At 36.4% G+C, this 11,284-nt stretch overlaps 1 protein-coding gene across 1 annotated transcript in view; it reads left to right on the top strand.

Annotated features, from left to right (window-relative positions):
- Positions 1 to 284: 284 nt before the first annotated feature.
- HERC1 (HECT and RLD domain containing E3 ubiquitin protein ligase family member 1) overlaps positions 285 to 11,284 on the top strand; it is an 89,887-nt gene continuing 78,887 nt past the window's right edge. Inside the window, exons 1-9 of the mRNA XM_009273995.2 lie at positions 285 to 1,235; positions 2,518 to 2,613; positions 2,928 to 3,122; positions 4,774 to 5,085; positions 5,785 to 5,881; positions 7,502 to 7,645; positions 9,112 to 9,239; positions 10,146 to 10,290; positions 10,385 to 10,556. Coding sequence (XP_009272270.1) covers positions 306 to 1,235; positions 2,518 to 2,613; positions 2,928 to 3,122; positions 4,774 to 5,085; positions 5,785 to 5,881; positions 7,502 to 7,645; positions 9,112 to 9,239; positions 10,146 to 10,290; positions 10,385 to 10,556 — 2,219 coding nt within the window. The 5' untranslated portion in view covers positions 285 to 305. The remainder of the gene's footprint in view (positions 1,236 to 2,517; positions 2,614 to 2,927; positions 3,123 to 4,773; positions 5,086 to 5,784; positions 5,882 to 7,501; positions 7,646 to 9,111; positions 9,240 to 10,145; positions 10,291 to 10,384; positions 10,557 to 11,284) is intronic.

Here is an 11,284-nt window from a genome sequence, read left to right as displayed (position 1 = left end):
AGGAAGTTGCTCATATGCATGTACTTATTTGTTTAAAATGAACGTAAAAATTCATCTGTAACGTCTTTTTTATGCTACTCCTAAACTATTCTGTTAATATTTGACCTGAATTCCAGGTTGCAGCACTTATATGGGTAAAATGGTGGAACTTTGGTAATTCTTGGTGATTAATCTTTTGCTGCTTGCTGTCTTAAAGGATTATTAGGATTTGTCCTGCTGTGAGTAGTAAGTTCTCTAGATAATACTGCACATTTATTTACAGTTTTTTGTCATCTTCAGGACTGATGGCAAAGGAGTAAACCAACATGGCAGCTATGGTCCCACCTGTGAAGCTGAAATGGCTTGAACATCTAAACAGCTCCTGGATCACAGAAGACAGTGAATCTATTGCAACAAGGGAGGGAGTTTCTATCTTGTACGCTAAGTTAGTCAGCAATAAAGAAGTAGTGCCATTGCCCCAGCAGGTTCTGTGCCTCAAAGGACCTCAGTTACCAGATTTTGAGCGGGAATCTCTATCTAGTGATGAACAGGACCACTACTTGGATGCCCTTCTTAGCAGCCAGCTGGCACTGGCGAAGATGGTGTGCTCAGACTCTCCATTTGCTGGAGCACTTCGAAAACGTCTCCTTGTGTTACAGCGTGTCTTCTATGCACTTTCTAATAAATATCATGATAAGGGTAAGGTGAAACAACAGCAGCATTCACCAGAAAGCAGTTCTGGATCAACAGATGTGCATTCTGTCAGTGAACGTCCTAGGTCAAGTACAGACGCACTCATAGAAATGGGGGTTCGGACCGGATTAAGCTTGTTATTTGCACTGCTAAGACAAAGTTGGATGATGCCCGCGTCAGGACCTGGCCTCAGTCTTTGCAATGATGTTATCCATACTGCAATAGAAGTGGTGAGCTCTTTGCCACCTTTATCTTTAGCAAATGAAAGCAAGATTCCACCAATGGGGTTGGACTGTTTATCACAAGTAACAACATTTCTTAAAGGAGTAACAATTCCAAACTCTGGGGCAGACACTTTAGGTCGTAGATTAGCTTCTGAATTGCTTCTTGGTTTGGCTGCCCAACGAGGTTCCTTGCGATATCTTCTTGAATGGATAGAAATGGCTTTAGGTGCTTCAGCTGTAGTAAACACCATGGAGAAAACCAAGTTGCTGCAAAGTCCAGAAGGGATGATCAGCTTTGATTGCTTTATGAGTATATTAACACAGATGCGACGATCTTTGGTAGGTATACCAGCTTTGATTTTTCTACATTGCAAATGTAGTTGCATTCTTAACTTTAAATAGTTTTTCAACACTGAATGCCAGTTTGCTGAAGAGTCTGCTTAATATATTAAAAAAGTTTTTGTTTGGTTTTTTTTGTGTGAAAATTTTTTTCAGTATTTCCTCTGTTACCAACCATCTCTTTCTCTTCCTCCCTGCCCACACATTTCCTCATAGGTAAAGGAGATGAAACAGCAAAGCAATCCCTGTGTTGTCACTTTTGGCGTTATGCTCTAATTTCAGGAAAAGAATCAAGGACGTACTTGATCCACTTGCACTTGACATTTAAAAGTTAGAAAGTATGGAACTATTTTTAAGGCTTGCTTTGCTGAATTTGCTTAGAATTCAAAGCTTTGCAGTATGCCTTGTTCCTGTTCAAAGTTGCTGTGTTGTCATTGTTTTTCGCTCCAGTTGGACGTTCCTGCGCTCCAGTTAACCTGGGTGTCTGCTTATACATCTTTGGAGAATCAGTAAGATCTGAGATGTTTAGCGTTTTTGATACTGCTCAGAAATTAATGCGATAAGAAAATGAACTAAATTGTTTGGACATATGGCACACTGCTTTGTATGTTGAGTGCTTAATTCTGGTCCTAGATGAATATTCTTTTTAAAGCTATGAAATTATTGCACAATATGCAATCAGAAGCTGTGGCAAGCTTCTGCCTCATATGCTCAGACTGAAATAGGGAAAGACTTTTTCCCTGAAGTGGTCATTCTTTTCTCTCCTCTCAGGCTTGTAATGCTTGCTAAAAAATTTTAAAAACTGAAAAATTAAAAGAATGGGGACCGTGAGAAGAGCATGGCAGTAACAGGATGTGAACTGTGTTGAATGTCCTGATGGGCAACTTTATTTGTTGTTGGTTTTTGGACTAGACATAAAATTAGAGACCAAAATGTAGAAGATATGTAAACACAAAAATAATGATGATTAGTCACTTTTTAAATTAAATAATTATCACTTTAAACTAAATACAAGTGACATGCATTTCAGAACAAAGCAGTATAGGGAGAAATTGACTCTAAACCCAGATGTTTTCACAAAAATGAATAAATAAGAATGTTTAACTAGCACTTGTCACATTTCTGTTATCCTGAGGTGTATGCAGATATCACAGGAGAAAGGTAGTTTACTTATGCTTATAGAAACTTAACTATAAGAACAAATCCCTAATGTATTTTGTACAGGTGCGCTGTTGCTGTATGGAAGTATTTTTCTCATAATAACAACATTTAAAAATTGTAGGGATCATCCGCGGATCGAAGTCAATGGAGAGAGCCGACTAGAACGTCTGATGGCTTATGTTCTCTTTACGAGGCAGCTCTGTGTTTATTTGAAGAGGTATGTCTTGAAACGAACCTTGACTTTAAGGTAATTGTAGTTTACTTCCCCCTCACACACCTGATTGGTGTGTGCATGTGGGTATGGTCTAGTCTCTACTGAGTTATTCTGGAGTAGAAGAGGAAGGCGAAAAAAGGTCAAAAACTAAGATGTAGAGAAACAAAGTAATTTGGGCAAGCTAATGATATGGTGATAGGTGATTTGTGTTTTAGGCAGAGAATCATATTGAGGGGAAAGTACAGTTGTATTAAACATTGTGACTATATGGAAATAAATGAAAATGCTACTGTGTAATAAACCTCTCATTTTAATAGGTTTGTCGAATGGCATCAGACTACTCAAGAACATGTGCCAGCCCTGACAGCATTCAAACGGGTGATGCTCCCATTGTTTCTGAGACCTGTGAAGTGTATGTTTGGGGTAGCAACAGCAGTCATCAACTGGTAGAAGGAACTCAAGAGAAAATACTTCAACCCAAGCTTGCTCCAAGTTTTTCTGATGCACAGACAGTGAGTGACATTTATAGTGGTACATTATGTAACATTTAACAGCTTCATAGCTATAATATGAAATTGGAAAATAGTACTTAATTTCTGAGTGTCAAGTTGTAATGAAGGTATGGTGCTCAGAACTAATCACACAAGTTATTTGATACTTACTGAAAGTATCTCGCTACTTTTATTGATGCCTGGAAAAAACATTCTGTTTCTTTTTTAATGACACAGACAGATCAATATCCATGTAACAAGAACAATTGAATTATCTAACTTGCTGTGAAATGCATTTGCAGAGACGAATTTGCTTGCCTGTAGTTGTTTGGTTTTTTTTTTTTTTACTGTTGTTTAAAAGGTATCTTAACTACTCAATCTTCTTTTCCATTGGTGGTTTTCACACCAAGGTTGCCTAGTTTAAAAGTCCAAATCGGGCTAACTGCTGGCACAGCAACCTTAACTAGCTTTCTGAAAAGCAATATACGGTATGGTCTTTCTGCTCTCAGTCACAGATTCTGCAGTTGCAACTGAGCACTTCTATTGACAGTTGCAACAGTCACTTCTGTGACACAGAACAGAATAGTTTGCTTTTCTGTTACTATATTGGCCTTGCAGTGTTGACTTAAGTAAAAGCATTATTTTGGTCACTAGACAATTTACGTACATTTTCTGAAATTGTTTCTATTGACGTCACTGATATATTTTTATATGCCAGTGGACTGCAGGACCAGGCATCATAAAGCAAGTTTATGCATTCAAAAAACTTCCTTTAAACAAAACATTACAGTGGAATGAGTGATCTGAATGAATGAGTTACTCTTTAAGTAGTACTGTATACACCCGTACAACATATTTATGTGATTTCCCACTGGGATAAAGAATTTTTTCTTCAACCTTCATTGACTATCTTTGTAGGATTTGTCTATATGAAGAAGTTAATTCACAGTAAACAGGGCTGTCACCATGCAGTCCACCGCCTGCTTTGTGCCGTTTTATAACGTGGACACGCAGTGCCTTTATGCTTCAGATTTGAACCTGCTTTGCACTTATGGTGTGTTAAGATTCCTATAGGAAATTACTGCAGGGTTAGCTGGTTTGCTATTAGGTCATTCTTCAGCTGTGCGCTGACTTTCCAGTAGAGGCAAGTTCTTACTTTCTTAAAAACTTTTGGTCTTATTTCTTTGGTGTTTATGTAATTAAAAAGCATAGTCTCAAGTGGTGGTGGATTTTTAGCATTTGGCATATTTCTGTAATGTTGCCTCTTGGTTAAAATTAAGCAAAACCTACAGTGCTTTATCAAGCTGTTACTTTGTCTTTTTAATCTTCAGAAATTAAGATACCTTCAAAGACTGTCCATTTCCATCCATGAGCCTTGGAGATCTGAAGGCAGCCCGAGCTCTGTAGTCTGTGGAAGAGATGCAAATAAATAAAATAGATTAATCACTATTTACATCCTTTACCTCAAGAAAATAGATTTACTCATAAAATATTTTTCCAGAATTTGAATTTTACTGCTGAAGTCCAAATTCTGCTTAATTTCTGCATTATATGAAAAGGTTATCTGAAGAAACCTGACATTCTGTTTAAAAATATAGACTTCTAGACCTATATGTGAATCTTAGATTTATCTGATCTTTCTTTTTTACTATTTTAACCTTTTTGTTTATAGATTGAAGCTGGACAATATTGTACTTTTGTTATTTCTACGGATGGTTCTGTTAGAGCCTGCGGTAAAGGCAGCTATGGGAGATTAGGACTGGGTGACTCCAATAATCAGTCCACATTGAAAAAACTGACTTTTGAGCCTCATAGGTCTATTAAAAAAGTGTCATCTTCAAAAGGATCTGATGGTCACACTTTAGCATTTACAACAGAAGGGGAAGTCTTCAGCTGGGGTGACGGTGACTATGGAAAACTGGGACATGGAAATAGTTCAACTCAGAAATATCCCAAACTTATTCAGGGTCCTCTGCAAGGAAAGGTATGTTTTGTATAGTAGAACACCTGTTTGTGTTCTGTTCAGTTGTGGTATTGTGTAAAATTCGAAATATATAAAATCTTAAGAAAAAGTTCTGTGTTTTCTCTAAACTTCTTTTTGAAGCTGGGTCTGCTTTCAGCAAAGCACTAAAACTTATGGTTGCCTTTAAACATGTGATTTGGACAATGGCATTGTCAGTAAACCTTCTCATTGTCTTCAGAGTAAAACTTGCTTGTACACTTTTGCTGAACTGCGGTGACATTCCAGGAGATGGTTGCTTTTGGTAGCTATAACATTAGGACTTTTCGTATACAACTTTTTAGTGGCTTCATTTGAAAAGTGGCTTTGTTTTGTCCTACAAGGCCTTCTCTTCCCTACCTGTCTATGTTTTGGCCAGTGTTTTAAACATCCACTGATGCTGCTTTTTGCTGCTTTAAGACTAGGATATCGTTCTGTTAAATTTGCTCGATAAATAAATCATGACCAGTTTTATATATAAACTTGGCTCTTTGTGTACGGATTTGCACTTATCAAATACCAAATAGAAAAGATTGCAAAGATTAATGTATGTGTGTACTTGCTCTACATGAGTGAACAAGTCAATTTATCTAGACTGCTTCTGAAACTTGACTTTCATAAGCTTTCAAACTTCCTATTCAATTTGTATAAAAACTTGATTTTTATTTTTTGCATGTAACATAGGTTGTTGTATGTGTATCAGCTGGATACAGACATAGCGCTGCTGTTACAGAAGATGGAGAGCTATATACATGGGGAGAAGGAGACTTTGGAAGATTAGGTAATTTTAAAATTTCACAAGATGCTTTTGGAAGAATTCCTGTGTCTGGTAATGATACTATACATGTATATGCCTTGTTCTCTTATTGTCCCCTCAAAATACACATACACATGTACACAGGTGTGTGTATATAGGTCCCTGTATTAAAACTAGTGCACAGACTCTTAGAAGATTTTAATGCAGTTAATTTTACAAAGGATCTATTTTTTTAAATTCTTCTTTTCAGGAGAAGTTGCCTCCATTTGTGAGACTATATATGATTGCCACTGCCACTTAAATGTCAACAGTAGACATTTTAAATAAACTGGAATTCTAGATAAACATGATCTAGTGATGGTAGGATGGTTCTTTGAACAGTCATGAATAACTGGCTAATAATATCAAGGGTCTAATTCTAATGTGATACTAATAAGTATCACATTGACATTAAGTTTGTCAGAATGGCTTAATGTCATTTTAAGACCTTTATGTCTTAAAAGTTAAATTTAACTGAAACAAAAACCACGGTGTTTCTGTTTGCTAAAAGTTTACTGGTCTATTTCATCATCTTTGCTGTACAGCTGGTATGCCTAGTATAAAAAAACCACCCTTCTCAAGTAGGTTCAGTTGAACCAACAGATTTTGCATAGAAAACTGCTTCAAGTTGTGTTTTAGTTCCTTTCTGCTGTCTTTGCTTTGAATGTCATGATCGCCAAGTAGAACGGTGAAAGCAAGTAACTGACAGGGGCAGAAGATGAGGACAGTGTTTTACAACTTAAACTGTCACAGTTTTTCAAGGTAATCAGTAGAAGTGCTGAGCCTATCCCTGCTGTTAAGAAAAGAACACTAGGTTAGAGGTTTAACCTACAATTTGGGGGGGAATTGCGGGAACGTTCTCATTGAGTTTTAGGGTAATGTGGGGGTTTTATGTGCTTTGGGGAGCTTGGAGTGTACAATGGTGAGTTCCAGTGCGCAGCTAAAAGTCGCATTAATTGTTCACATTTAATCAGTTATGAATACCATGTAGTATTGTTTTACCGCTGTTCCCCATTTTTCTTCTGTGTCTGCAGAATTTCTGTAGTTTATTAGACATGTAACTCATGCTTATTATGAAGTAGGTGATACTGTAATGTATTGGGGATCTGCAGAAAGGACCAGTTAGAATTATGACTGTCTAAAACTAACTGGCTTGCTGTTTTTATTTGTCTGTGCAGTAGGTATGCTTTTATTGACAGTAGTAAGAGTGTGCCCTTATTTTAGCTTCCTTCTGCTGTTCAGGCTACCTGCTGCCTAGTATCAGGTAGTATAGCTACCTAATCAACTAGTATTAAAGGCAGTTGTACTACTAGTAATTCTTTTTATTTCTTTTAAACTAGATAGAAAATAGTCCTATGATTTAGTAGCAGTAAGGTATGAACAAGTGTCCTGGAGTATGTCTTAACAAAAATGAAATGTTTGTTAACCTTACTACAGATCTCTTCCAAACCTTACTACAAATCTTTCCAAAAAGTGGGCAGCAATTATCATTTGTAATTGCTAATTACAATGTATATGGGTTTTGCAAAACCTTACTGAAATTACAAACCATAAATAGAACTGAAATCTTCACAAAAAGAAAATATATTTTTCTTTTTTCCTTAGGTCATGGTGACAGCAACAGCCGCAACATTCCAACTTTAGTAAAAGATATTAGCAATGTGGGAGAGGTTTCCTGTGGCAGTTCACACACAATAGCTCTGTCCAAAGACGGGAGAACAGTATGGTCATTTGGAGGAGGAGATAATGGTAGGTAAAACTAACATTTTGGTAGTAATTTTTGTCTTACTCTATCTACCTCCTAGCCTCAGTACTCCTAGCAGTTTGGGGTTTTTTTTGCCATTTGGTAGCTGTTCAAGAAAAGGATTTTAGTAAAATCTAAATACAATATTTGAAGTTTAACTGCAAGATTATAGACTTTAAAAAGGGATTATCAGAAGGAAAAGAGGTATCACAGAGCAGAAAGCTCAATGAAGGCATAAACAATTCTGGAAAAAATGCTTTGCTGATAACTTTCAAATAAACTCACTTATTTGATATGGCAATAACTGTATTCAGGTACTAGAAACTGTTGCATTTAAACTGCCTCTTGAAGAAATATCTCCCATCTCAAAAATGAAGGGCTTCTAAGCCTCATTGCCAGTAGATGCTTTGTCAAAGACAGAATCATTCATTTTCTACGATTACTGTATTTAGCTAAATTTGGTTATTCTGCTAGATAAAAAATAAAACTCAGATTAAAATTGCTGTATTATTGCTTCCTAGCCTAGTGTGAGAAGAGAGGAAAATGCAGACTACAGAAATCTCATAATCAAATTGGTGCTTAATAGAACTGGGTAGGAATTTGAATTTCGTTCGAAACATAGCTCTGACATGTACATATAGAATTGTTCCCACTCCTCTGTTTTCCTCTTTCTGTAATTTTCAGTTGAAAAATCAGTTTTTAACAGGACAGGCATCTTAACCATCACAAAGTATTGGAGTTTGCTCTTCTGTTTCAGTAAATTATAAACAATTTGGCTTTTGGATATTAATAATGTGATACTAAAATATTGTTGTAGGAAAGCTAAAACAACATGAATCAAAGCATAACCTTTGTAGAAATTATCAGCCTTTGTAATATATTTTACATTTGATTTTGTTTTTTTCTCATTCCTTTTGAGGAATGTTTTTCTGTCAACACACTGACATGGTCTAGTGACAGTCCTTGTTTTTGAGGTCATTGATTGAAAATGGTGAAGTTGTGGAGACGAATAGCTATTTTCAAGAGAAACTTAAAGGAGGAATAAGGGAATAAAAATATTAATGTGTACACAAATGCACACAGCTGTTAGGAAAAAATGCAGAAAAGTTGGGTTTTTTTCAAGTTACTTTTATAAAGCAGGAGAGAGAAATCTTTTAATCTTTTTTTGCCAAATATGAAAAGGTTTAGTGCTTTGGAAGGCTTTAGTAATTAAACAGCAGGCAATGAATAGTGTAGATACATGGAATTAATATTTCAATTTTTAAATACACTATGATAAATATATATTTCCTGAAGTCTGTAATTACTGCAATAGAAAGAGAATAGGTTTTATAAAAATTGTAATATGTTTTAATTTTAAAAATACACTCTGACATTTTTGCAAATCCAAAAAAAATTCTTTTTGAGTACTTCTAATAGTCATAGCTTATGTATTGAAAATACCTTCCACTTGTGTTTCCTTCTTTTGTAGGCAAACTTGGTCATGGTGATACAAATAGAGTGTATAAACCTAAAGTTATAGAAGCCTTGCAAGGAATGTTTATTCGAAAAGTTTGTGCTGGGAGCCAGTCTTCGCTTGCCTTGACATCAACAGGACAGGTAGGCAAAAACAAGTTTTCACTCAAATGATGAAAGTTGGTGAAGATGGTGTGGGTTCATTATTTCAGCAATTATTATTTTGACTGTTGAGAAAATATTCAACTAGTACTTAAATATAAGTGAAATTCTTGATTAGAGATTGTAAGTACTGAGATCCTAATGCACTAGAGTAATTTAAAATGTGCTGAAGAGTCATGTAAAAGTACAGTTTTCAAGAGTCTTGCTTAGCCACAGAAAATGAATTATTCTTTAGGTTAATAAACATAACCAGTGCAAAACCAAATTGGATTCAGGAAGCAAAGTGGGTTCTGGAAGCAAAAGCCTTGTAATTTTTGAATACATTTTGGAAATTTGAAAAAAATGCTTGTAATTTTTAATGCATTAACCAACTCAGGTGGTTAAGTGATTTAGTAGTTTAAATGTATGGGTATTTTAGAATATAGGTGTTAACAAAAGTTTTATTTCTAATCTGAAAAATCTCGGGAGAGCTTGGAAATAAATGTTTAGGTGGTAAATGAGGGCCCTTACTGGCATGATGTATATACACGTAATACAATAAGCATTTCTACACATGTAACCTAACTGACCCCCCACCCTCACCCCACTGTGCTTCAAGGGCAATGGGTTTTTAAAGTATGGATTAGGAGTGTTGAGGTTTACTGTAGCAGTTTCTTTTCTTGCAACAGCCTCCCCATTGATGTGCTCTGTGGCCAGTGATCTGAGTGGTTGGGGGGAAGAAATACAGATTATATGAAATGTGCGTTAGTGTCATGAAAGTACTGTGCATGTTTTCGTTGAAAGCGTAATTGCAGTTATTGTGCAAGTGGTTATCTGGTATTTTGTTTGTTCGTGGTCACCAGTAATACAAATTTGACACGCTGATATTTTGTGGTTTGTTTGCTCTAGGTTTATGCATGGGGCTGTGGTGCATGCCTTGGCTGTGGCTCTTCAGAGGCAACTGCTCTCAGACCCAAGCTTATTGAAGAACTGGCTGCTACAAGAATAGTTGATATTTCTATTGGTGACAGTCACTGTTTGGCACTTTCTCATGGTAAAAAGAATAAGGTGTAAAGATACATAATACTCCTCTTGATCAAAAGCAATTGTATCTCAGGTTTTGTTTTCTACTTTATTTATGTTTATAGATAACGAAGTTTATGCCTGGGGTAACAATTCAATGGGACAGTGTGGTCAGGGAAACTCTACTGGTCCCATTACTAAACCGAAGAAAGTAAGTGGTTTAGATGGAGTTGCAATTCAACAAATTTCAGCAGGAACGTCCCATAGCCTTGCCTGGACAGCTCTTCCAAGGGACAGGTAACAATGATGTTGGGGGACAGGTATAAATTTTTTTATACAAGTCCCCTTTGGGATACATGTAACTCTTTCCTGAAGGTGTTAACCATGTCATGCGTTTCAAGTATTCTGCTTGTAATATTTTGGACTGGACAGTCTTTTCTTCTCTCTTCCTCTCTCTCCTTCTCTTTCTCTTCCTCTCTTTCCTCCTCTTCTCTTCTTTCTTCTTTTTAAACTGTTCAAGATTACAAGTGAAAATGTAGCAGCACCAAGGATTTGGATATTAGTTCTTTGTATATGAAGATTTCTTACCTGCTGTTAGACAAAAATTAGCTCTGTTTACTGAAAATCTACAAGTTAGGCAGTGGGAGGAGAAACAACTCAGTATTTTTTATTTTGTGCTTCTGACAGGATTTTTTTATGGCTTAGGCAGTTTCCTTTAGTGTAACAAGGAGTAAACTAAGCACAAGACTTTGGGAAATGGGGAAGTTTAGACAAATTACTGACGTGGATTTAAACATCTTAACAAATTTCTGGATGGTTACGTGTTAACCTAAACTAAAAACAGGTACCTAAATAGATTGGTTGTTGTCGTGGTTTAACCCCAGCCACAACTAAGCACCACCCGGCTGCTTACTGACTCCCCCCTGGGTGGGATGGGGAAGAGGATCAGAAGAGTAAAAGTGAGAAAACTTGCGGGTTGAGATAAAGACAGTTTAATAGGTAAAGCAAAAACTGCGCACACAAGC

This window comes from Aptenodytes forsteri, unplaced genomic scaffold, assembly GCF_000699145.1.
Source record: "Aptenodytes forsteri isolate BGI_AS27 unplaced genomic scaffold, ASM69914v1 Scaffold239, whole genome shotgun sequence".
Taxonomy (NCBI): Eukaryota; Metazoa; Chordata; class Aves; order Sphenisciformes; family Spheniscidae; genus Aptenodytes; species Aptenodytes forsteri.
The sequence above is the reverse complement of the archived record's forward strand: the minus strand, read 5'-3'. Positions and strand labels throughout refer to the sequence as shown.